This window comes from Cuculus canorus, chromosome 3 (genome assembly GCF_017976375.1).
Source record: "Cuculus canorus isolate bCucCan1 chromosome 3, bCucCan1.pri, whole genome shotgun sequence".
Classification (NCBI taxonomy): domain Eukaryota; kingdom Metazoa; phylum Chordata; class Aves; order Cuculiformes; family Cuculidae; genus Cuculus; species Cuculus canorus.
The window spans coordinates 68,692,014-68,719,488 of NC_071403.1; the positions used below are offsets into that span (position 1 = coordinate 68,692,014).

The 27,475-nt window shown below is 43.0% G+C and overlaps 1 protein-coding gene across 20 annotated transcripts in view; it reads left to right on the forward strand.

Annotated features, from left to right (window-relative positions):
* HMBOX1 (homeobox containing 1) overlaps positions 1 to 27,475 on the forward strand; it is a 145,289-nt gene that overhangs the window by 83,940 nt on the left and 33,874 nt on the right. For all 20 annotated transcript variants that reach the window (XR_008449056.1, XR_008449057.1, XM_054061911.1 and 17 more), the window contains 2 exons: positions 3,648 to 3,758; positions 10,790 to 10,943. Coding sequence is in view for 18 of the 20 variants with exons in the window: in XM_054061911.1 (XP_053917886.1) it covers positions 3,648 to 3,758; positions 10,790 to 10,943 (265 nt within the window). In the remaining 2 variants the exon portion in view is untranslated. The remainder of the gene's footprint in view (positions 1 to 3,647; positions 3,759 to 10,789; positions 10,944 to 27,475) is intronic.

Here is a 27,475-nt window from a genome sequence, read left to right on the forward strand (position 1 = left end):
TAGGAGAATGCTGTGGGAAATAGTGTCAAAGGCTTTACTGAAACTGAGGTAGATAAAATCCACAGGCTTTCCCTCATCCACTAAGAGGTCATAGAAGGAGATCAGGTTAGTTAAACAGAACCTGCCTTTCTTAAACCAGTGCTGACTGGGCCTGATCAAGAAGCTCAGCTCTCTGAAAAAAAAAAAAAGTAATTAAAACCAGAAAAGAATTATAGGAAGTGGGACTTAAAAGGGTCTTGTAAAGGTCATCCACTACACTCCTATGACTAAACCCAAGATCATTTGCCTAACTTGTACCTGACATGTTATCTGAGTTTGCAGCATTGCAAAGAGCAAAATGGGTTGTGGGCTTTCTGCCGGTGCAACAAATGCTATGGACTGCAGAGCCATTCCTGAGCTACCGTAGTCAGAAGGGAGCTTAAAGCCCATCAAGTTCCAGCCTCCCTGCCACAGGCAGGGACATCTCCCACTGGATCAGGTGGCTCAAAGACCCATCCAACCTGGCCTTTTAACACCTCCAGGGATGGGGCAGCCACCACTTCTCTGACCAACCTGGGCCAGTGCCTCACCACTCTCCCAGGAAAACATTTCTTCCTAATATCTCATCTCAATTTACCCTCAGTGTCCTTTATAAAGCTCCACTTTGCAGAAGTGACTTCATAAACTGCAAGGACTTGCAGTGAGTCAAACGCAGACATGGCAATGCAGCTTGAATCTTTTGGCTACAGCTCCTTTGCTTTGTCTCGAGCACATTGTCTGAAGTGGCTAACATCTGTACCACTTTATGACAGTATCAGGCAGCCTCTTGAACAGAATGTGGATTTTCTGCTATACAGCTCTTGTTGAAGATACTTAATCTGTATTTATAATTTTTATCAGATAATGCTTTGCATTTATATCTTATGTTGTTATCCAAACACTCAACAAGCACTAATTCACTGCAATAAGTGTAAGTGGACTGTAGTAAGCAACTAAATTAATGGTGCTGTTATCCATTGATTAATAGGAGCCCTGCAGCCAAAAGCAGTGAGACACAAACATTAGTGTCCCACAGCACTGTGTTAAAGAATAATCATTAAGGTTCAAAAAGACCTCTAAGATCATACAGTCCAACCATCAATGCAATACCAACATGCCCACTAGACCATGTCCCAAAGCACCACATCTACATGTTTTCTGAACTCCTCCAGGGATGGAGACTCTACCACTGCTCTGGGCAGCTTCTTCCAGGGCTTCACCACTCTTTCAGTAAGGAAATTTTTCCTAATATTGAGATTAAACCTCCCCTGGTGCAGCTTGAGGCCATTTCCTCCTGTCCTATCACTTGTTACTTGGGAGAAAACCCCATCACCCACCTGGCTCCACCCTCCTTTCTGGGAGCTGCAGAGAGCGATTAGGTCTCCCCTCAGCCTCCTCTTCTCCAGACTAAACAATCCCAATTCCATCAGCTGCTTCTCGTAAGACTTGTGCTCCAAAGAAATAGCTTTTATAAATCTTAATGGTAGATAGGAAGCTGCAAATTTTCAAAACTTGATCTTTTCTGACAATCGAGTGTCTGGATTGCATGATCTTGATTGGGCTGAAGCCTTATTTTGCACTGGAGAGTTTTCTCAACTTACATTGTCTTCTTTTAGTATGAACTTATGTAAATGTTTCCACAGTTCCTTGATTTAAATGGGCAGAGTCTACTAAGGTTTGTGTATGGTTGAATAATTCCACTTCCATAGTAGTATAAACTCAATTATACAGCCCAGTGCAGGCCCTGGGGATAGGCAACTCTTGACTGCCCCATCTGTTTTCAGACTCTTTCAGTTGTGGGGCATAGGCAGATTCTTGGAATGGGCATTAAGAAGGCCAGTAGCAATGTGGATCAAAACCGAGTGAGGGTATGTTTTGTGGGCTGAGCTCTGTTTAATAGCAGTCAGTTTCTACAGTGGAAACAAAACACACCTGTCTCTTTTCCCCAGGGACAATCAAAACTTCATAGGCTCTGGGATTCTGTAGGGAAGAACAGTTAAGAGCATAAACCCTGTGGTTTTAAAAATCTGTTTGGGGCAACCCCCCTGAATGTTGTACCTGAGAGTCAAATGTAGTCGTCTGGAAGTTAACTGGTTTCTGTGTTCAATGCATAGTAAAGAAACGTCTTTTGGAAGTTGTAAAGCTACAGGGGGTTGTTTTGCATGAGTTAAATAGGATTATGAGATCTTATAAAACCTTGATGCATCCCAAGAGAGGGGAGGTGGTAGGGTTCCTGTGTGAAACCCAGCCTTCTGTCTGTCTTGGTGTTCAACAGTATATTGTTACCTGAAGTACTTCCTAAAACTTAGTTCTCCGTAGAGCTGAGATGTTGTTAACTGCTTCGGACAGGTAAAGAGCCTTGTGGAAAGCACAAGGAGTCTTCCTGCCCGAGGTCCTACTTCAGTTATTGAGCAAACACTATATCTTTTGCTATTTGCTACCTGGAGTCCTGCATTCTGTTCTGGAGTCCTCAGCACAGGAAGGACAGGGATCAGTTAGAGGGAGTCCAGAGGAGGCCACAAAGGTGATCCGAGTGCTGCAGCACCTTCCATGCAAGGACAGGCTGAGAGAGTTGGGGTTCTTCAGCCTGGAGAAGAGAAGGCTCAGAGGAGGCATTAGAGCAGCTTCCAGGACTGAAAAAGGTTACAGGAAAGCTGGGGAGGGGCTCTTGATTAGGGAGTGCAGGGATAGGATGAGGGGCAATGGTTCTCAGCTGCAAGAGGAGAGACTGAGATGAGATCTTAGGAAGAAATGTTTTCCTGTGAAGGTGGGGAAGTCCTGGCCCAGGTTGCCCAGAGAAGTGGTGGCTGCCCCATCCGTGGAGGTGTTCAAGGCCAGGTTGAATGGGGCCTTCAGCAACCTGATCCAGTGGGAGGTGTCCCTGCCCACGGCAAGGGGGATGGACTTGAATGGGCTTTAAGGTCTCCTCCCACCCAAACCATTCTATGATTTTCCAGTGAACCTACAGTTCACCTCCTGGTGCACTTCTAAGCCTCTTGCTTTTTTTTTTATTCTTCTCCTTCTTTCTTTTACTGCATTGATTCTTCATTCAGTATTGTGCTTTGAAAACAACCGTATTAACTTCTACTTTTTTTTCCTCTTTTTAATGTTTTCTTAGAAGTCTTTCCTTAAAAAAAACTGGAACTTTTTGTCCCTAGTCTTCCCTGGATACCTAGAGCTTGAATCCTGCTCTGCTGACAGACAGCTGTGCTCTCTGTTTCCTTTGCTGGCTATTGTAGCTATATGTAACAGTGGGTAAGGGGCTTGTTTCCTTTTCACAGATTAAGAAATTTAAGAACCAGGAGACTTTGTGGACATTTCAAGTCAGTGGTAGATTTGACTTCCCAGTTTGTGTCCTGTGTGCTTGTAGGTTGATTATGCTGGTTCCAGGATGAACCTTGAGTAGAGCTGGAAATAAAACTAGGGAGAAGTTAAAGCAGTTTAGGGATGGGGGGGCTTGAACGCTCTCTCCTTTTCCTGTTACTGAAATGTTATGAGTTCTTTGTTTTTTTAAGACAATATTTTTTATCAATATATAAACCATATTAAGATGTTTTTAAAAGAACAGGTTTTCTTGTCCTCTTTCTCTCCTTTTTTTTTTTTTTTTGTTCTGTTCTGGTTTTTTGCAGGTATCAGTCAGAGCCGGATCTCCCATTGGCTGTTGCAGCAGGGGTCGGACCTAAGCGAACAAAAGAAAAGGGCATTTTACAGATGGTACCAGCTTGAGAAGACAAATCCTGGTAAACAAATACAGCCTAAACATCTCCTGCTGTTTTATTTATGGAAAAGAAGCCTTTTGTCACCAATTTTTATTATCGCAGATCATCCACTTCATGGTCTGATGTGCTGAACAGGTATTCCCTCTGACCAGTTCACTTTTTAGGAGCGTAGGAACAAATCCAGGCTTTGCTTTGCAGCAAATGATCCAGAGCTAACTCATCCATAGCTGGCTGGCTGGCTCCTCGATCATGGCTACTTGCCCTGTTGTCTTGCCACTAGGTAACTCTGAGAATCAGAAGCAGTCAGTGAAGCTGTAGGCAGCTAATGTGAAATATATGTTCAGGCTCTTAAGAGTGAACTAATAGAAAACATTAATAATGGCTGCATAATATAAAGTTGCAGCAACCCCTCCCACATTTCAGCAGAGAGGAACTTTGGGATAACTTTCAGAATGTTTGGGGTTGGATTTCAAGCTTGTGGATGGGATGTTGATATTCACAGTGATAAGTTGGAGATGTGTCTCTCAAATCCCACCTACTTCTCCATATATCGAAATAGATCTTAAATATAAAAGAGAAGTAAAGCTGCTCATTATCTTTAACTAACCAGCAATCTTCAGAATCACAGTTGAGTTAATTTCTTTGCATTGTTATTCTCCATAGATTTTGTTTGACTACAGTCTTATTTTCCTATTAGTGATTTTATTGTAGAGATCAAAATATTTACATTTAATTTCCTTTAAACAATGGCATGATTAAATTAACTGTGTAATTGTCCTAAGGAATATAAGACTGAGGCTTTCTAATGTGAACTTGGCTTTGATATCTAGAATTCTATTAAGAAATATTCCAGTGAAAGCTAATCCTCCAAACTTCTGCTTTGTCTGTAAGCTGGAAATCAAGAGGTTGTCAGTTGCCCTGAGAATACTTCAGTTTAAAGTGGAGTGGGTTCAAAGCCCATGTCTTTTTGTTAAGCATCTAGAAAATTGCCTTAAGGAAAGAAACTCCCAGGGATTGTGGGGTGCTGACAGGCTGTAGGGATGGCCCAGAAGCCTTGTTTTTGCAGTGGCTTGAACTGTGGTGCTAAGGACCAGTGAAGTTACTGGATACAACTGTTCAGCATCAGCTGCTTTGAAAGCCTCTCATTATTCCCTACAAAGTAACTCTCAGCCATTCCCTTTGATGGAAGGCATTGCCTGCAAACCAAGGGAGAGAACTAGAGGTTTTTGGAAGGGGTATTTTGGATTAAAACCCAAAGTCCTCTCTTGGTGATGAAAACGTGTGGATCTTTCTTACAGCCTTACATCTTTTCTTTCCCGTATCATTTGGAGCTCTTTAAGCAATAATATTCTATGCTGGGATAAGAGAAGCCTCATGAAGCTTAGCACTAAAATATTTACTTCTCCCTCTTAGCTGCCTTTGCTTCCCCATACCACAAGCTCACATCTTGTTTGTCCTTGTGCTCTTGAGAAGTGTGAAAGGAAGGAGGACCAGCACCACTGAAGGTTACAGCTTACGTTGAAATTACTTCTCTGGCACGCTGTCTTGCTGAGGTCCTGGTCACTTTTCTTTACACACACATGGGAAAAGTTCTTGAAGAGCGGTTGGTTGAGTTTAACCTTTTTTCAAATAAGAGATCATAAGATCATTTTTAAGAAGTCATACCTTCTGGCTATGTCAAGGGTTTATTTGGATGCCCTTTAGAACCAAATAATGTTTGCTTTCTTTTTAGTGACTGAGGTAAAGGGCAGGAATCCTCAGTTTTCCTGTAGCTGTTGGAAAAGTCTGATGAGGAAAACAATTGTGTTATTTATTGTAGGATAATCTGCTGCTTTGGGTTATTGCAGTCTATGATGTTGCAGGTCAGGCTGGCTAGCCAAGGGATAATTAATGTGCCTATATGCAAGTGTATATGGCATATTAAGGAAGGTACCAACCTTGTCCAAAGCATCCTGGATTTAAATTGCTGTTATAAATCAATGTGGAGCCTAAGTTTTGGATACTACTTACAGTATCCTGTGATTAGTAGACTTGACTTGCTGTTCTGCTGCTTTCTTTAGAGTCAGAAAATGAGGAAACCAGTGGAGCTTCCTGCCATGTTCACAAAGAAGCAATGCTGTCTCTGCACTCTCTGTACAATGTAAAAGATTGTCCTCTGAAGAAACTAAAGAGATTAAAAACTGGCATGTGTTTGTTCTATTCACTTGCTTACTAGAAAGTGACATTTGGCTTTATATTCTCACATATCCCATCTTTTCCAGCTCTGGCTGCTTAGAATACAATCTCAATCCTTCTCCTGTGAGTGATACAGTCAGGTCTGTCTGTGCAGAAACATCTACATGTTTGAGTTGGCAATGGGCAGGGCGAGGTGTTCGGGAAATTTTAGTTCACCCATTTGTTTAATTCCTTATTTTGGAAACTGGATCTTCAGAGTAAGTCCACTTTCTGACTGAACTTGTTTGTGTAGTAATGGAAAGAAAACTTTTGCTTAGATTTTAAAACGTTTTGAAGGACTAGGACACCAGATATAATCAATTCATTAACTTTAAAGAAAGAATAGTTGTTTTGAAAGGAAAGGACTGGAAATCACTTGGTAAACCTGTAGTCTTTCCTTGGCTCTGCCAGTTTTTCTATACAACTTTTTGCAGATCATTTCACCTTTGCACCTCATTTTCCCATCATCTGGATAAAGAGGAGGAGAACTGTGTCTGCCTTGCCTGCCTTGCCCATAAGGTCCTCACAGCAGGGACTGTCTTTTACTGTGTTTGTATACTGCACCCAGCCAGGAGTATCTAATAAGATAGGGGACAGAAAATTACTTAAAAATACATCAAAAGAGCTTTTATTTTTATTTTTTTCAAATGTTTAATGGTGCTCTATAACACTTTAAATCATCCACCAGCAGTCCTACGTCTGTGAACCAAAGAACTTTGTGTGGTGGAGCCGTAGGGCAGTTTTTTGAGACGTTGCTGCTGTTGAGATGTTGCTGCTCTTGCTCTCATGCAGAAGAAACTCAGCAATTCCATTACATTTGTTATGTGCCAACTTGCTTTGTCTCTTGAATATGGTGTTTGTTATTCACATGGTTTCAGTTTCTTATTTGCATGGGTACTTTCTGTATTTCTCTGATCTTTGGTCAGACTACAGCAGGCTGGAACATTGCAAAAGAGACTGAATTCTCATGGATCAGGAGAGAAGAAAAAGCCAGTTTTCTTACTGTATGCAATAATCTTGCTCAAAAATTTCTTGATCAATATTTTCCTGGTAGGAGTGATGTCAGAGTTGATAGCAATCCTGCAAATTCTAGCGTAGTGGTGATTGGAAATTTTTCTGGAAACAGTTGCCAATTAGGGTGAAAGGTTTTTTTTCATGAAGGGACAAAGTCAGTGCTAAATGCCAGTGTTTGAAAAGTCGTTAATCCAAGTAATAGGGAGGGGCAGGTATCAAATCAAATTTGGAGCAGGCATCACTGGTTTGGATTTTTTTTTTTAGAACATTTGGGCAATAGGTAAATACTTTATGTTTCAGAAGCCAGTGTAGAGTGCATAGAGTCCTAGAATGAACTGATTTTTTTGTTTTTTTTCCAGAGCCCATAGGCTTTAAATAAATAAATATTTCTTTAGACATTGGCAGTTGTTAGTCTGATTAGTTTGGCTGGCACTGGGTCTTGGGCAATGTGGGGAGTTTCTTATGGAGTAACTTCAGCATGTCTTTTTCCCAGTGTACTGCAAACTGATGCTGGCACTTAGAAATGATGTGTTGAAGTTCCAGATGGATACAGATTGCTTCCATTTAGGCTGGACATTTTTTTATGCCAGTCTTCTGTAATAAGAAGGCAGCTGTGGTCACCTTGGAGAAAACAATTGCTTCACTTCCTTAAATAAAAGGGGAAAAAAATGGTAGTTATTATCAAGCTGTAACATCTCTTGTGTTATTCCCATAGTGGTCTTTGTTTAGCTATAAAAGAAAATCCTAAAAAAAATATATACCAGGGGCTGGATATCCTAGGAGATTTGTACTGGAACCGTATTGTTGGTGATTACTGTTTTACAGAGATGCAGAGAAAATAGTCCCTGTTCTGATCATTCCCGTGCAGGCAGTGTGCTCTGTAGGGAACCTTTCGCTGTGCAGGCTGCTGATTCCAATCTAACCTGGCTCGGTACTCACATAAAGGTGTTTGTCATGTGATCACAGGTCAGGCTGGCTAAAAATAAAGTGTGACATCTGTTCTTATCAGTATAATATACATTAGGCGCTTGCTGCGGGGAGTTGCTACCAAATGGGTTCTTGGAGCTCGGTGCTGGTCTGAGGCTCCCTCCAGCCATTCTGCTCGTTGCTCCAGTGTGGCAGAGCCCCTCCAAGACGCGTGATGCAGATCAGCACTTGCATGTGTTGCTTTCAAGAGCAGTGCTCTTCTTTAGGATGGTGTCTGGGATGTGCTGAGAAGGCCTTTGCCAGGAGGAATTCTGAGTTCAGGAATAGAGCTGCATTCCAGCTGGAGAGCACTGCTCCTGCCTCCTCTCCCCAAAACCCACCTGCAGCATCCCCAGTCGTACCCACATTTGGAAAAGTGCTGGCTTGCACAAAGAGAATTCTTTGTGGTTGTACAAGGTACAGAGCACTGGCAGATAGTGAGAGATGTCGCTTTTCACTTTCCTCTGTGACTGGAGTTCTTCGCAGCTGGTTCACCTCTATACCCTTATGATGTCTTGCTTTTTGATGCATATACTAAGATGAAAATCTCGTACCATATTTGCTCCCCTCATTCTGCTCAAGAGAGAAAATCACTTCTTAAAAGCTTTTTGAGAGATTTGTAAGTAGAATCTGACCTAGTAACTAGGATGTGACTCACAAAGTTATAAAGAAATGGAGCGGGGTGGAGACAAGATGGCAATGAAGCATCAGAACAATAGAATAAACAGTTCCCCAAAGTTCTCATTTAATTGAGGGGAGTGAAGAAAGACTGCACAGTTACCTTCTCAAATGTGGCAGTATTGCATCCATCTATCACTTTTGCCACTGTTGGATCCAAACCCGTTTTGGGGCTCTGATGTATTCATGTGCTTCCATCTTTATGTGGGCACACAACCAGCAGAGGGAATTTGCTTGTAATTCCCAGCAGGCTCCTCTCCTAGATGCTTCTGTTGATGTTACCCCACAGTAAAGAGAAATAGGTAAATTGATGTAGGAAAACTCCTGAAATGAAAAAACTGTCTTGTGTTTACTCCCTGAATATATGAGTAGCAGGAGCAAATTTATGCTTTAAATGCAGATTTTTTTTAGACCCTTTGTCTGAAAAATCTCAGGCATCTTTAATGGAAAGACTCTGTGGCTCCTTCCTTGGTGTTAGGCATCCCCGAGATTCCCATATTTTCCTGGTGAAGTGAAATCCTCAGGTAAGGAAAGTATATTCCTAAGAGAATGCAGGGAAGGCTGATTGCTTGTCCTGTTCTCCCCTGCCTATTCTTTTAAAGTTTTCTGGGTTTTGAATTGTATTTAAAGCCTGGATACTGACCCAGACCCCTAAACTGTGCAACTACTAGAAAGGGTAGGTAAGAAACTTCAATTAAGTGGCCTTCCAGTTGGCAATATAAGGAATATTTTGATTGTCAGTATAACCCAGTAATCTATGGAGGCTCAGTAGAATCACCATCCTCTGTTCATGCAAGGCAGGGATTGTGGGATTCACTTCCCTAGACTTCTCCCAGGTGAAATGTTTCAATTCTTTTGGACTCCACCACCTAACGCAGATACAAACCCCTAGCAGTAAGGAAAAATTCCTTGAGCGTTTCTGGGAAGGAACATAGCCAAGTGCCTAATAGCTAATTTCTTGCTTTTCAACTGTAGGATTTTGTGAATTGCTTAAATTCTTAAGTTCCCTTAACCCTTTGACTCTGTTTTATGTTAGAGAAGCAGTGTTTTTTTCACTAACACGGTATGTTTTTATGATTAAGTCCTAACCATTCCGAGCAAGTCTACATACCCAGAGGGATTTGCTGTCTCAGCCCTGCTTTTATGTGTACACAATACCGTATTCCAGCCAGTAGAGCTTCTCTTGGGTCTCTCTGGGCTGGTTCAGTGCATGAATTCCAGTTGAGCTCAGTACGCATATGGGATAGAGGTGGTGATTTATCTTTCCGCATGCCTGTTTCTTTCTTTCTTTTTTTTTGCATACAAGAACAGCCATTTCTTCCCTCCAGGGGAAGTCACTGAGCACAAAGCTGTCCTTCAGAACATACACTGGTTTTGGTACTAATGCTCTATATGAGGTTCCCATCCTCACCAAGGGATACATGAAAGATTGGACTCCCAGTCTGTCTTGATTTATCTTGATTTATTAACTGAGAGGCTGTTATGGAAAGAATCGGGGTAAATTTCAGAGGGCCTTTCCTGAAGGCATTTTGCCAAGTCCTGTCTCTTGCCTGATGCTTTCCAGCTCAGGCTTCTTGAAAGGAGAAATATATCCGTAGAAGCAGGGACAGAAGAGGAAAGGTGTGATATTAATCTGCTTTCAATGACTTTTTTCAGGCAGCCTGGCACTCAGGAGCCAGAGTTTGCACAGTTCACAGGGTGGGTTTCTATCAGTGGAGTGTTTACTCACCTCTTTGGACACATTGAAATACCTTTGGTATAACTTTACATTTTGCTTCCTGAGACTGTTGTACAATTAAATAGAAACCTGTTATTTCCTACTTTGTGGCCAAAGAGGTGGCAGCACCACCTAAATAAATGGCATCTGGGGCACGGCTCACCCTTTCCTTACAACCCTTTTCCTCTTGATGAAGACAGGATAGCTTTTCTGAAGTGTCTGTCAGCTCTATTATGTCTCCCTTAGATTTTTATGGCCACCTGATGCCTCTCTGGCCCAGAGGTTGGGGATAGGAATTCTAGCTGGCTTTGTGTATCTTTAAAGTGTCTTTGTTTGATAATGCTTTCCTTTTTTAGTTTGAATGGTTTCATCATCTGTCTTGTCTTTTTTTTTTTTTTCCATGAGCAGGAGTGAGAAAATTAATTTTTAATCCACTAGGAAACACAGTATTTATTATTTGTAGGGGCTACATTAAGTATGAGACCCGCTCCTATCCCAGTAGAAGAGCCAGAATGGAGACAGACGCCTCCCCCAGTCACAGCTACCTCGGGGACCTTCAGACTACGGCGAGGCAGTCGGTTCACGTGGAGAAAGGAATGCCTGGCTGTTATGGAAAGGTATGTCATTTGGGGGTTATGGAGATGGGCATTTTAAAACTAATACAAGTATCCTTTTTCCTGCCCTTGTGAACACCAGCTTCATTTTCATGGATGTGCTTTAGCTTCATGCAAGTTAATAACAGCATAATAATTTGATTCTCAGTGATGGAGTAGGAGGAGCTATTTTACCCCTTTTGTTGTTCAAGAACTTGGACAGTATCTCTATATTTGTAGCCCCTGAGACATCCTGTCCTTAGCGCATTCTGAGAGTCTTGGTATTCAGCTGTTCTGTTGCTTTTGCAGAAACCTTTCCATCTAGCCTAATGGAGGCTTTGTCTTGGTGGAGGTCTACATGTTCTTTACTTTCTACATTTCTACTTTCCCAATTTACTGATGAATTTACTCATTTGTATTGTCTTATTTTATAGTTGATACTGGCATTTCGGCAGCACTATAATTGTTCATGATGCAGAACTTTGCCTAACAAGCAGTAGATTCCTTGTCCAAAAAGGCTTTTACAACTCATGAGCTGGGAACAGTACAGAGTGAAGTGCATCTTTCAAATACATATGCAGAGTGACAGGTGATCATTAGAGCTCCCAGCAATTCATCCAGCAGAGACGAAGCGCTGTCTGAGCCTGCTCTCCTGGCTGCCTGTGTGCTTTACCTTTCCCTCAGTAATGTCTCTTTTGTGGGCAATATTGTGTAATAGCAAAGGGCAAGCGAACTCAAATGCAGTTTCAGAATGAATGCTCATTGCTGTTAAGGGCTAAATGGCTGGGAGGAGTTCTCTCTCTTCCCTCCAAGAGCATGACAACCTTCCTTTCCATGAAAGCACTGGATGATTCCGTGTGCTGTATTCCTCTCTGTTTTGAACTCCATTGAGGCCTTGGCCAGCAGGTTTTTAGGATGTGGTTTTGCCATTCCTGTAAAGCTTCTCTTTCCTCTTGCTTGCACAAGGGCCTTTGGGACTGTTTAGGAGCAGGAGAGTGTCTCCTTTTGCCTAAGCTAAGATCAAAATACCAACCTCCCTTGGAGACCCAAGCCGTTTTACACACAAGATCAAAATACCAACCTCCCTTGGAGACCCAAGCCGTTTTACACACAAGATGGACATAACTCTGTATGGCCACAGTCCATCACAGGGGCTTTGCAGGGCTGAGACTAGTAACTGTTTCTATGTTCAGTCCTGGCAACTGCACTGATGTTTTCAGCTTTGGCTGAGGGTTTTCCCCAAAGGAAATAGTGTAAATGCATGAAGTCTGTTCTGCTTTGCTAGACCCAGCTAATGCAAATCCTAAAGTCTGATAGCACAGGGGACTGGGTTTTTCTGGTGTCCCACTCCATGCAGGCAGTATGAGATGCAGTACAGGATCTTTAGCACTTTAAAATGCTTGTATGTCTGTCCTGATTGCTGTAACATAGAATCAAAGAGTGATTTGTGTTGGAAGGAACCTTAAAGCCCATCCAGGTCCAGCCCCCTGTTATGTGCAGGGACACCTTCCTCTGGATCAGATTACTTAAAACTTCATCCAGCCTGGCCTTCAACACCTCCAGGATTTGTAGGATGACAAAAACATTACAGCTCTGTGTACTTTAAGGACAGGAACATCTTGGTATTAGTCCTCTCTGTGTGAAATATTTTGTTACTCTGAAGTAGTTAGAGCTTTTAGGGCACGAGTGTTTCCCTCCTTGGTTTCTGTCTGGCCTAAAGTGCAGTAACTGCTATTATTTGCTGTTTGAAACCTGTTACTGCTTTAGACTCCTTTGTGCTAGGTACAGTGGATACACAGAGCGGTAGGAGAAGGCTAAGCAAGCAAGCTACCATTTCCTCCTTCACATCTCCCTAAAGCCGGTCTCTGTTGTGACACACTAAGTCAGACAACCTGCTGTAATGGTTTCATACGTGTCTCTTGGAAAGCTGTCAGATCTGGGTTTGTATATGGGAAGAAGCAAGTCTGTGTTGACACTGGAAATCATCCACTTGTGTATGCAAATATATAAGACGGATATGGATCTGTTAGAGCAAGTCCAGAGGAGGCCGTGAAGATGATCTGAAGGTTGGAGCACCTGCCATCCGAGGACAGGCTGAGAGAGTTGGGGTTGTTCAACCTGGAGAAGAGAAGGCTGTGGGGAGACCTTCAAGCAGCCTTCCAGTACTTCAAGGAGGCCCCAAGGAGTGCTGGGGAGGGGCTCTCGTTGAGGAAGTGCAGGGATAGGATGAGGGGGGGAAAAGTTTTAAACTGAAAGAGGGGCAGTTGAGATGAGATCTGAGGCAGAAATGTTTTCGTGTGAAGGTGGTGAGGCCCTGGCCCAGGTTTCCCAGGGAAGTGTTGGCTGCCCCATCCCTGGAGGTGTTCAAGTCCAGGATGGATGAGACATTGAGCAACCTGATTCAGTGGAGGTGTCCCTGCCCATGGCGGGGGTTTGGAATTGGGTGGGCTTTAAGGTCTTTAAGGTTCTTGATTTCATGTGCTGTGTCTTGTGCTCTGTAGGTCTTCGTTGCTGGGGTTTTCTTCTTGTTCTGCCAATAAATGGGGACTTGTGTCACATTGCCTTAATCCTGGCTTTATTACTGATTTGCAAAGCTCTTGCTGGGTCACTGCAAGCACTGAATTTTGCATCCTTATGTGTGGGTACTGGAAAGACGGCTCAGTTTTACATGAGGCAAGACCAGTCAACTCAAGCCATAGTTAAAACACATAGTTAAAAAACACCATAAAGCAAGTGAGGGATGTGGTTGTTTTGCTGTTAGACTTTAAGAGGCCTGGTTGAGCTGTAAGGAGATATTTTATGTGACAAGTTTTGAAAGAGTGGGAGGAAAATGCTCTCTTGGGAGCCCTAGGAGGAAACTAACTAATTTCACTTACAAGTCACCAGAGTCTTCCAAGTTGTCTGTAATATGACTCATAACAGTAGCCACAATGAAGAGAACCAGACTCTGGTCCAAGCAGAACATGTTCACTTCATGCCATAGGGTCAGGAATAAGCATTTGCTTGACTAAAACGGTATTTGGCATTGCATGTAGTCTGGTGCCATTTATCTGGTAATTTGTATTTTCTGCTGAAGGATTAAGTTTTGACTGGGAGTGAGGACATCTTACTCAGTTTAATAGAGTATTTTCCTAAATTAGATGCAAGTTGCACTGCACTGTGTTTATATGTCCTGCAGCATCTTGATGTGCTCTTGGTGCATGCAGGGATTTAGGCACCTGGGTTTGAGCTTCTGATTTGGGAACCCCAGTAAAGTGCTTGACCATCTGGCCTTCAAACATTTGAGCAATGAGAAACAAAGATTCAGAAGGCAATTCCGTCTCACTAATGCAACTCATATGAGCACTATATGCACCTTTCTCTCTGGCTGTAAAAGAGAATCCTTCTGCAGTTAGACCTAACTTTGGTGATTAGTTCAGTGCCTGGAGATAAGAGGGTGGAATCCAGATGTTAATGGAAGCTTGTGTAGGTAATGCAGAGCTACTTCTTCCTATAAACTTCTGAAGTGTTGCTGCAAAGCTGTATAAACACTTTTTGGATGAGGATCAAAGTAGCTGTCCCTGGAGGGGTTAAAAAACTGTGTAGATGTGGCGCTTCAGGACATGGTTTAGCAGTCACGGTGGTGGTGATCTGACAGTTAGACTGGATAGTCTTGGAGGTCTTTTCCAACCTTAACAATTCTATGACCTATGATTCTAACGAATGATAGGAGTGAGAGTTAAAGGACCAGTTTCTCATTTTAAAAAGATTTAAATAAACAAAAATTCCAGTGCAATTAATTATTATATTGATGCCAACTTGATGTAATTTAGAATAGATTTAGGGCCAGCACATCAGCTTCAGTGTCTAATGTACATAAATGCCTGTATACAAGGTATGTGTATTAAAGAAACTAATTGGTTTATAGTGGGTTTCCAGAATGCTGCTTGCGGTTTCAGTAATTCAATTCTCTAAGCTTTACTGCATTTTTGGAAATCCTCCCAGGGTAGTTTATTAGTCACTAGGCTTAGATTTCGGGCAGTAGCTTCAGGTCTCCTTCTCTCCTTTCTATTTTTTTAACTATCTCTCCGAATATTTATGCTCTGAAGGTTAAGAGGAGCAATAGTTCCAGAAAGTAAAGATCTATATTTAACTGCAGACTAGGTGTGGTTCAGACAACTGCAGTGCCAGCTCCCTCTCACTGCTGTGCTAGCGATACCAACCTTGACCTGTTCTCTTCTTGAGCCTCCTGCTCATGAAATATGCTGAGTTTTGTGTGCAGTGATGCTGCTGTGTGGCTTTACACTCCTGTGGGAACAGAGCTAAGTCCTTTCTCTGAAAACCTGAGGTTAAACTTGAAAGTCTGTTTATGGTTCAATTTCCTGTTCTTCTTCCTTACGTCTTGTCCCAAAGATATTTTTTTTTCTCTTTTCTTTGCTTTTACATTGTCTTTTCAACCCCTCTCATTATGACTGTGAAACTGAAAATTCCCTTAGGGTTTTCTCTTTATTAATGAAGCTGTGTTGTCTTGTCTATCTTTTTCTTTTAGTGATTTCTGCTTCTCCTCTAATCGTAACTTGGAGTTGAGGTTTATCTTCTTTTTCAGGCAAAAAAAAGTGTCTAGGACTGACAGCAGAATCAATGACTTATACTCATTTTAAGGCACTTTTGTTGAGTGCCATTAAAGATCGGGGGGGAATTGAGTGTTGTTTTTTAAGTATATGCTTTATCCAAAGATTAAATTAAAATATCTGTAAATTCTGCTTTAAATAAAACAAATAATTCATCAATTGGAAGTATTTCAGTTTGTCCTGGGAGAAGGGACTTTGCTTTCTGGTTGAGGGTTATTTGGTTTGATTTTGTGGGTGTGTTTTTATTTTTAACGCTTGTCTGTGCTCTTGAAGCATGCATTTGTAATGATGTGTTTAGATTAATAAGACTAGATGAAATCATAGAACCATAGAGCGGTTTGGGTTGGAAGGGACTGTAAAGCCCCTCCAGTTCCGACCCCTCTGCCATGGGCAGGGACACTTGCCACTGGATCAGGCAGCTCAAGGCTCCATCCAACCTGGCCTTGATAGTTATAGATACCTGTTACCCCCGTTTCATAGATGGGAGAACAGAGTCAGGTGTTTCACTTTGTGATCCAAAGCAACTGTATTCATATGAAAATGGGTTTAGATTTCTCAAGTTACTGAGGGTATAGTTTCATGATACAGCAGAGCTGAATTAACAGTTTGTCACCATCTCGTCTTAAGGTGTTATCCTGTCTCATCACTCTTCTCAATTCCTCCTCCTCCGTTTCCCTTCTTCCGCCACCCTGAATTGTGCCAGATATGTTTCTCATCTGTTTGAAATACCAGCCAGTTCAGCTTGCTTCACAAAAAAGAAACCCTCTTTATTTCCCCCTCCATTTTCATTGAATCGGTTCAGCTCTCCATGCATTGAGGGTGTGTCAGAGCTGGCCCAGGGCAAGTGACAGGAGTGCACAACATTGAGCACAGTGAAGGGGAGGTTTAACTAAAAGATGAACGCATTTTTCATGTTGTTTTTTTTTTTTTATCTGCTTGGTTTTCTCATTTGGCTTGAGTTGGATGAGTTCCTGGTTTAGTTTAAAAGCATGGTCATGCTGACAGTTGTGCTGGACAAAGAGGAATGGTTTTAAGCTGCAAGAGGGGAGATTGAGATGCGGTCTTAGGAAGAAATATTTTCCTGTGAGGGTGGTGAGGCCCTGTTCCAAGTTGCCCAGAGAAGTGGTGGATGCCCCATGCCTGGAAGTTTTGAGGGCCAGGTTGGATGGGGCTTTGATCAACCTGATCCAGTGGAAGTTGTCCCTGCCTATGACAGAGGGAGTAGAACTGGCTGATCTTCAAGGCTCCTTCCAACTCAAACCATTCTATGATTCTATAATGGAAGAGGTGTGCTTTGATTTTTCCCAGGGAGCAGTGGCATGTTACCCTGGTAAACTGGGCTGATTTGACCAGGTTATATTCTTGTTCCCCTTTTAAAGTGGATGCAGGTTGGGGAAAGTCATCTCTGTGCCCAAACCAGTCCCTGTTGCATTTCTATCAGCTGCACATTTACACTGATCTCACATCATCCAACCTTCTCAAAGCAGCAAGTTCTGCAGCCACCTCAGCGAGCCAGAGTCGGGCTAGGCCAGCGAGCCCTGTGCATGGTTCTGGCCCTGAGCGATATCAGTCCTGACATGCGTTATTAGAAATTCTTCCGATTGTGAAAGCGCTATTACTGCAGCTCTCCCAAACGCTGGGGCTTCCACAGCTTCCCCGGGGAGCATGAGAGCTCTATTAGCTCCTGAAATTCAGTTAGGAAATTTTCTTAGTTAATTTCATCCCATTACTCTTAGTTATGTCTTCTAGCAGAACCTTAATACCAGCCCCATAGGGGATCTAAGTTTCCTGTGCAAAGCTTTGGAGGAGATTTAAGTTTTGGATTCATTGCGTTTCTCCCATTTCAGGCTGACAACAGAGCAGGAAGTAATGTCTTTTGGCCTCTTCCATTAGGCTTGTACGTTGTTAGAAACAGAACATCAGTTTCTCATCAGTGTAATGATGTCCATGGGTTGCCTCGGGAATGCTGCTCATCTTTCTTGGGTTTGTTTCACAGCGTTCTGGGAGGTGGAGTGCTGAGAGTTATGCTGTGCGACCCTCAGATCATGGAATCATGAAATGGTTTGGGTTGGAAAGGACCTTAAAGCCCATCTAGTTCCAACCCCCTGCCATGGGCAGGGACACCTCCCACTGGATCAAGTTGCTCAAAGCCCCATCCAACCTGGCCTTCAACACTTCCAGGGATGAGGCATCCACAGCTTCCCTGGGAAACCTGAGCCAGGGCCTCACTACCCTCATTGTGAAGAATTTCTTCCTAATGTCTAATCTAAATCTTCACCCTCCATTTTAAAGCCATTTCCCCTTGTTCTGTCCCTACATGCCTTTGTAAAAAGTCCCTCCCCAGCTTTCTTGTAGCCCCCTTGAGGTACTGACAGGGCACTCTAAGTCCTCCCTGGAGCCTTCTCTTCTCCAGGCTGAACAACCCCAAGTCTCTTAGCCTGTCCTCATAGCAGAAGTGCTCCAACCCTCTGATCATCTTCATGGCCCTCCTCTGCACTCATTCCAACAGTTCTGTGTCCTTCATTGATGTCGTTGAACCTTTTGGCCACTCTTTTCTTGGCTGTAAAACACTTACTCCTGCTTGGGAGATTGAGCCAAACCAAAAAAAGGATGAACCTGATGATAAAAGCCTATAGCTCTTAGGTTACTGGGTAAGGCATTGGAGCATGTTGTCAAGAGAAGTCATAGATGCCCCGTCCCTGGAGGAGTTCAGGGCCAGATTGGATGGGGCTTTGAGCAACCTGATTCAGTGGGAGATGTCCCTGCCCTTGGAGTGGGTTGGAACTGGAGAGGCTTTAAGGTCCCTTCCAACCCAAGCCATTCTGTGAGCCTGTGAAGTGTGATGCTAGGCATTAGCAAAAACTTTCTAACTTTAGGAATAGTTAAGCACTAAGCTGGTTCTCTACAGAAACTGGGGAACATTTCGCAGGAGCTAATTAACAAAAATCTGATGTACATCAGGGTGGTTCTGATGTACTTGATCTTAATGCAGAGGGAAACATCAGGTGTTTTCTTTACGTTATTTTCTAGCTCTTTTTATTCTGTCTTAAGGTGTTTATTTGTCAGCAGCTTTCAGTGGGAGGTTGAACTTCATTAAGTCCTTTGAGATGTAGGGAGGGAGTGGTTTTGGAGCGTCTTTGTTGGCTCTTTATGCTTGTGAAATGCTTTGAGATCTGCAAGCGCAGGCACTTCTGCAAATGCATTCAGTGAAGTTCACTTTACAATTTAGACACAGGCAAGATCTTTTTATTGTCTGAAAGTTCAAGTGGTTTGGCTCGGGGTCATTGCTGTATGTCTTCATAAAATGCAAGAGCAGCCATTTTCTGCTTGCTGCACAGTACCTTTCTTATTTTGCATTAGATCGAACCACGTTTCCTCTTAGACATGCATAATATACAAGCTTCCTATTCTGATCAGCTGTAAGGAAATCCCAGTTGTTTGGCAGTTTACATGCAGTAAAATATAATGCTAGGACGCGTGTCCAAAGTGCGTGCCTGACTCTGGTCTCTTGGATCCAGCACCTAATGAGTTGTTTTCCTTTTTCAGGGAGCTCAGGTGCTTTTTGTATCTTTGTGTTCTCTGTCTCTCTCTTTTTGAATAATAAAGAAGAGATCTGGGGGAGGGGCAGCTTCTTGTAGCAGGCTTCAGATAGAATGTTTGTATCTGCCAAGGTCAAAGTAACTGAAGTCAACATTAGCACAAGAAGCTTTGTCAGTCTGACCTGCAACACCTCACTCTACTGCAATAAACCCACATTCTAAGAACAGGAGTCTTTCTCTAGTCTAGAAACTCTCCCACATTTCTCCAGGACCAGTTGAGAAACTTCAGTATTCTGTCTCTCTGCTTGTGAAGGTGAGAAGTAGAATCTCTTCCTGAGTTATAACATTGCCTTCTCATAGCATCAAACCAGTTGTTATGCATACAGGACTGGAAATCTAAGTGCCCCGTACTTTCAGTGAAAATGCAAACAGCCATCATTGTTCTTACTGTACAGGCTAATGTCATTTTGCTCGCTCCAGTAGCGCCAGTGTGTGGGAGGATCTGTAGGACCAAATTTATCTCACAACCTTTTGTTTGCTCATAAGAACATCCTCTGGCTCCTTCAGGGGTGTCCAAGTTCACAGATCCCAGACCTTAGAGTGTACCCCTGAGTGCTTACGTGTGTGACATCCCACTGCCTGTTTGCCTTTGCGGTGGTTTCATGTCACCATTCCCAATGTAAAAAGCCACGTTGGGGTTTTGCATAGGGAGAGGAGGTATAGAGGCAGCCTCCATTCAGCCTGAGTTTCTACTAGGGTCAAGGGCTGGTTTTGTGGTATGTGCTGGTATCATACCAGCACTTTGGAGCTCTGCATGTGACCGAAGCTTCAAGGCTTGGGAGTAACCCAGGTGGTAGTGATGATCATAGAATCCTCAAAATTGGAAAAGACCTCAAAGATCATCCAGTCCAACCATCAGACCAGCACCACTGTGCCTACTAAACCATGTCACAAAGAGCCACATCTACACGTTCTTGGAACCCCCCAGGATTGGTGACAACACCACTGCCCTGGGCAGCCTCTTTAGTGCTTCACCACTCTTTAAGTAAAGAAATTGTTCCTGAAATCCAACCTAAACCTCACCTGGCACAACTTGAGGTTGTTTCCTCTCGCCCTATCACTTGTTACTTGGGAGAACAACACCCACCTCGTCACAACCTCCTTTCAAAAGGTTGATGATGGTAGTGTTTGTAGTTCTTTCTGTAATACCTATCCACCCCAGTCCAAGACTGGTTCGCACGTGGCTAGCAGCCATGTGGACAGAAGCTCTCATTTCCTGCCCTCTGTTTTTTTTTAAATCCTGCTGTTGCAGCTGTGGGCGTGCTTATTATTCACATAAATATGTAATTCTTTCTAAACTCTGCTGAGGTCTTCAGGGTTCTTCAGGAGAACTAATTATACCTCATTTCACTTTATATGCTAAAATGTGTTTAAAAAGTTGGAAGTCCTTTTTGCCTAAGAATAAGAACATTGTGTTTACCTTCCCATGATCGTTCTATTTCAACATTCAATTTTTAGTGACTCTGGGTAGGTGAGTAGGGACAGGAGCGGAACTGATTACCATGTTTCCAGGGTGAATATTCCAGCTTACACAAGCAGCTGAATATGATTCCTGTTGTTCCCTGACCTCCAGCCTAACATCTGGGTTGTGCTGATCACTTTTGTTTATTGATTGAGAGGTTGAGTAGTGCACAATGATGTGTGTCTTTTTCCTAACACTTACAACTACTTCAGAACCAGTCATGGATGTGAGGAATTTGAAGTTTTTCTTTTCTGTGTGCATTATCCTGCTTTTGCAAAGATAGCAAATGAAGTTCAGTTGTGGGAGTGCTTAGGGAATTGCTATGAATTTCAAAAATACCTGCTTTAGTTGTATCCAGTATAAATAATTCACTTTCCCGCATGTTGTTTAATGTGGCTGTTAATGACAATCATTTTAGGTCACTTCTCTCAGCCAAGGGCTTGTGTTCTGTTCATATGTAGAGCTTGGTGCTGTGGGCTCTCTGCAGTCATGTTCATAGGATCATAGAAGTGTTTGGTTGGAAAAGACCTGTGAGATTGTCAAGTCGAACCATATCTGTCTGCTACTAAACCAGATCCCTGAGCACCTCATTTACCCGTCTTTTAAACACCTCGAGGGATGGGGACTCCACCACCCCTCCCTGAGCAGTCTCTGCCATTGCCTTGGAAGAAATTTTTCCTGCTGTCTAATATGAATCTCCTATGGTGCAAGACCTCTAGATGCTGCTTGCTATATGGACTGCGTAGAAGTGTAAGTCTAGTGCTGTGGGTTACCTCCCTCTGAGCTTCTGTGACAACAACAGACTTTCTGTAATCCTTTGTGGTGGTGGTCTTCTTATGACTGTTCTGTTTAAAGAATGCAGAACTGAATAATAACAACAAGCTGGTGTTAATTAGCTACATCGTTATTTTCTTACCTGTTAACATGGTTTCAGGAGGCAGGGAAAGTCATGACAAGTCACAGCAACTGTGTGGACTGGACCTTGACACGTTCAGTCTGCATTTTGTGTAGCTGTTTTATAATCATAGAATCACCAGGTTGGAAAGGACCCACTGGATCATCGAGTCCAACCATTCCTAACACTCCCTTAAACCATGTCCCTAAGCACTTCATCAGCCCATTCCTTAAACACCTCCAGGGAAGGCGACTCGACCACCTCCCTGGGCAGCCTGTTCCAGTGCCTGAAATAATGACTACCCACTGCCTGGAACAAAATTTCTTGATCCTATTATAGAATCGTAGTATCAGAATGGTTTGGGTAGGAAGGAGCCTTAAACCCCATCCAGTTCCAAGACCTCCCACTGGATCAGGTTGCTCAATGCCTCATCCAACCTGGCCTTGAAGCCAGGGCAGCCACAACTTCCCAGGGCAACCTGTTCCAGGGCCTCACCACCCTCATCGTGAAGAATTTCTTCCTAATGTCTAATCCAAATCTTCACCCTCCCAGTTTAAAGCCATTCCCCCTCATCCTGTCCCTGCCCTCCCTGGTCAAGAGCCCTTCCCCAGCTTTCCTATAGCCCTCTCTGAGAAGTGGAAGGCTGCTCTAAGGTCTCCCCACAGCCTTCTCATCTCCAGGCTGAACAAGCCCATCTCTCTCAGCCTGTCCTTGTACAGGAGGTGCTCCATCCCTCAGATCATCCTCATGGCCTCCTCTTGACTCACTTTAACAGGTCCATGTCCTCCTGGTCCTGAGGATTCTAGAATACAGTACAGTTTACAGCCCATCTAAAGGTGATGTGCCTTTGGAGGTTCTCTCGTGCAAGGTGTAACAGTTTTACTCCACAGTCTCTGTGCCTGTACTGAAGGAGCTTCCGATAACATCTGGGAGTCTACTCTCTCCTTGTCACAGACTTCTGGGAAGCTGAGCAGAGAAGGCAGCAGCAAATGGCTCCCTGGACAGTGACAAGCACACATGACCATACAGCTGTGACCATTCCCCCTTTGGCTGTTTTTCAACCTTCCTAAAGTCCTGAGAAGGAACTAGATGGCCCTGTCCTACCAAGGAGGGTCATTCCATGTCCAAGTTCAGCTGAAATGGATACTCATCGCTCACAAAGGGATTTACCTGACCTGTATGTAATAGTATCCATGGAATAAACCCACTAAGTGAATTACAAAATTAACTTTTTCTGGAGAGCATTCAGAAGGAATTAGTAACCAGGTTGGCACCTTGTCACCTCTTGCTTTGATGCAGCCAACTGTCTGCACGCAGTATACGTGAGCACCATCCAGCTCAAGTGCCCATTTCTGGTTTCCGAAAGTATGCAGAGTATTCCTGTGAACTCTCACAGCAGCTCAGCTCTGAGCAGAGTCCAAGCCTACTTCAGTGAGGAAAATCTCTGCCATCTAGTAACAGATGTGAGGTCTTTATACAAGTAATAAACAGAGTAATTACAAGGAGAAGCGAGGGAGAAAAATTTCTAAGTAAAACTTGTAAGGATGTTGTATGATGTATTTATGGGCTCTTGGTCAGCCTTTGAAACGCTTTAAACAGACTAAAAAGAATGTTTTTATCAGAGAGCCATGTGGGCTTTAACCACAAAAGTCTCTACCGCATACTAGGGTCTTTTTTTTTTTTTTTTTTTGTAGTCTAGGATAGCACAGTTGACCTTTTTTTGTTTGGTTTTCCTTTGGAACGTGCATAAGTTTTAATCTGTTTTGAGTACTATTCTGTTTGTGGCAAATTCCATCAACAGAATAGAAGACATGGACCTATTCCAAAGAGCTTGTTTAATATGATTTCCTTATAGAGAAAAAAAGAATGAGAAAATTTGGTACATAAGTACAAAACACGTAGAAAAAGTCATCTGATTTGTTGCCTATTATGCACATAGGCTGACGGTCGTTCAGCTTCTAAATGCTCTTTGATATTATCTTAATCACACGAGAGCGTGGGACTGGAACTTCCAGGTCATGTCCAGCTTCTCTTTTTTTTTGACCTTCATTGTATCCTTTTCGGAAACTGGTTAAATTCTCAGTCTTAGAAGAAGATGTAGCCATGAGTATAAAAACCCCTTGGGAGCTGGCTCCCCAGCAGGCTCTTCTTGTTTCAGCAGTTAGAAATATGTGTTCCCGAGATCATGACCAGTTTGTGCCTATCCATCTTGGGTCAATATTATCATTTAACTAAAACAAATCCTTGTTTTCATCTCTTGTCTGCAGTGTGGGGCGTCTTCATGTATTTATGGTAAATTATGTCATCATCTCTGCCTTGAGAGGTGGGCCTGTGTGAACTTCATAAAGTTCAACAAGGCCATGTGCGAGGTCCTGCTCCTGGGTCAGGGCAGTCCCAAGCCGAAATACAGGCTGGGCAGAGAGTGGATTGAGAGGAGCCCTGAGGAGAAAGATTTGGGGTGCTGGTGGATGAGGAGCTCCACATGAGCTAGCGGTAAGTGCTCGCAGCCCAGAAAACCAACTGTGTCCTAGCTGCATCCAAGGAAGTGAGACCAGCAGGGAGAGGGAGGGGATTCTCCCCTTCTACTGTGTTCTTGCAAGACCTCGCCTGGAGTTACGCTTTTGGTTCTGGAGCCCTCAGAACAGGAAGGACATGGATCTGTTGAGGTGAGTTCAGAGGAGAGCAGGAAGTTGTTCCAAGAGCTGGAGCACCTCCTGTACAAGGAAAAGCTGAGAGAGTTGGGCTTTAAGGTGTCTTCCAACCCAAACCATTCTGTGGTTCTATGATTCTGTGAGCTCAGCCTTGAGGTTTGCTCAGGTGAAACACGCTGTATCTCTTGCAGCATAGGCTTTCCATTCCCCTGTCATCCTGGGACTGCGCTCTGAGACGTGCAGGTTTAAATTCATCTTTGTTGAATGTGAAGACCAGGATTATACATAGTCCAGGGGAAAGCTCATGCTTTTCTTTCTGGATCAGAAGTAGCTGCATCCTCAGCTCTACCAGGCTTTGCCTTCTTGGTAGTACTGTCATATGAAGTCTTTTGTTTATAGTCACTTAACAAAAATTGATCTTTCCAGCTGATGATCTGCTATAGCAAACTTCCAGTTCTTAAAGGGGGCCTACATCAAAGCTGGGGAGGGGCAGATCAGGGAGCGCAGGTATAGGACAAGGGAGAACAGTTTTAAGCTGAAAGAGGAGAGATTTAAATGAGATGTTAGGAAGAGATGTTTTGCTGTGAGAGTGGTGAGGCCCTGGCTCAGGTTGCCCAGAGAAGTGGTGGCTGCCTCATCCCTAGAGGTGTTCAAGGCCAGGTTGGATGGGCTTTTGAGCAACCTGATCCAGTGGGACGTGTCCTTGCCCATGGCAGGGCATTGGAGCTGGATGGGCTTTAAGGTCCCTTCCAATCCAAACCATTCTGTGATTCTTTTTGTGTATATGAGAAGTTTTTCCTCTTCGCAGAGCGTCTGACCTCACATGCTGCACCATTAAATTTCTTTTTAGCTCTTGATCTTAGGATTATCTATTACTTTTCATGGTACTTCAATTCCCTGTCTTGATGTGGCTTTTGATTGTGTCACCAGGGGATTTTGTTGCCATGTTCAGACTTTGTGTGAAGACCAGTAAGTGTTTTCATTCTTAAGATTCTCTAGAGATGATTCTTGAGGAATAGCACTGATAGCCATATTCCAAGGCATTACTTTAAATTTTCAGCCTAGTTCTTAGTTACATGTTGCAGTTCGTTACAGTGCATCTCATTGGAAAGGTGGATCACCAAGGAGCAAAACAGCCCTTATGAATGAGTTTGCTCTTACTGAAGTGCTGGGGCTGATTCCTGCAGGGTCTTATCCCTTCTTGGAGATGTTTCATCCGTGGCCTGACCCTGCCTTTGCTTGCCTTGTGACAAACAGCTAATGCAGAGGATGTGACTTAAATACCTATACAAAGTTAAAGAATGTAGATGAGGGGTTTGTTTTACATTTGTCTTCATAAAGATCTTTTTTATCAGTTGGTTAAGTCCAGATGATGCCTCATTCCTGGAGGTGTTCAAGACCAGGTTGGATGAGGCTATGAGAGGCCTGATGCAGTAGAAAGTGTCCCTTGCCATGGCAGAGGGTTTGAACTGGGTAGGCTTTAAGGTCCCTTCGAACCCAAACCATTCTATGATTTATTGCACATAAATATCCTGTAGTCTGCAGGTCTCAATTTAAATATTGCAAGTAAGTAAAGGCAAACAAGATATGCTATTATTCATGCTTAGATGCCTTGTTAGAAAGAGCTTTGAAGGTGCTGTATGCTTGCACCAGCCAGCTGTTGAAGTATTACAGAACAATCCTCACTTTATCATGTCTTGGTGCGTTAGCAGCTTGCTGGTGTCAAAACTTTTCCATCTCTTTTTTTCCCCCTTTTATTTTCTGAACAACGTAGTTTAACTCTGTTAGTTTTGAGAGCCTGCAATACCATTAAGCTTAAGGACTGCATAAAATTTTAGTCTTTGTCTGCTGTCAGTGTCTTCAAGGTGCCTTAAGCCGAAAGTACATGTGTTTTAGATTACTAAAACCTCCAAACCCTTCTGTGCAGAAGAGAGGTGTTGTGTAATTACAAAAATATTCTTATCACCAAATCCAATTACAAGGAAGAGTAAATTGCCACCTCCGATGTCTTAACTATTCTTTTTTTAATTGTTAATTATCTCTACAGTAGGGTGCTGTAGATTAGGAGACATAGATTATCTTCTGCAAGTATGAGTCTTTCCGAGCTGTTATCAATTAATTCTGTTCTTAAACAAATTTTAGGATAATATTACTAGCTGATAGGATTGTGTTGGTGCTTGAAACCGCTGTCAAAATACTGAGGAAATGGTGTTTAAAAAATTATAAACTTGATGATGTTGTAGTAGCTCTGAAGGTCATACAGTTCCACGCACTCCGGCGCAAGGTGTATTTTTGGCATTTTAATCTACATTGCAGAGTAGATTCCTGCTAAGAAACATCAGTTAAATGACTGTCTCAGTTTAGGCACTGATTTGTAAAACCAGAAAAGAAAGTCAGCTCTATTGTACAAGTTTTTTAATGTGTACTGAAATGACTATGCAATATATATACACAAACACATACTGACGAGACAAATAATTATAATTTTTGTATATCTGGTGCTTTAAGTGATCTAGTCCTGCTGATTGCACTTCCATGAAAAGAAGTACAAGAATGGAACATCTCTTACTGGGAGAGACTTAAAACCTGTTCTCTCCCTAGACAACGAGTATGGTAATACCCCAGGGATGAAAGCTCAAGCTAGGAATGAGATGCAGAGGGCATTGTGGCCTTTCAGTACTTGAAAGGGGCTGATAAGAAAGATGGGGAAAAACTTTTTTCCACACATGTAGCAATGGGACAAGGGTTAATGGTTTTAAACTGAAAGAGAAGTTTAGACTAGATATTAGGAAGAATTTTTTTCCTGTGAGGGTGGTGAGGCAATGGCACAGGCTGCCCAGGGAAGTGGTGGCTGCCCCATCCCTGGGGGTCTTCAAGGCCAGGTTTGATGGGGCTCTGAGCAACCTAATCCAGCGATAGGTGTCCCTGCTCTTTGCAGGGGGATTGGAACTGGCTGAGCTTCATGTTCCCTTCCAATCAAAACCATTCTATGGCTTTTAAAGAATGAGGATTTTTTTACAGTTTGGCTCCAAAGCTTGTTTAAAGTTATTGTGGATTCTGCATTGGATAAAATCCCAAATTTTTATGTTGAGACTGGATTTCTCTGCAGGTAGAACAGAAGATCTGGGCTTAAGGCCAGAATTGCCAGGAACACTCTGGGCAGTGCAGTAGAAGAGGTCAAGCTGGAGACCTACAGGGGTTTCTTCATGCTTAAAATCCCTAAACCTATGAGAGATGATGCTAAATGATAGTGCTGTAGGGAAAACAGTAGAGAGCTATAGCAATTGTGTTTTTCTGGTTTGGGGATTTATTTAAAATGGTCTTCTGCCTGGGTGGAAG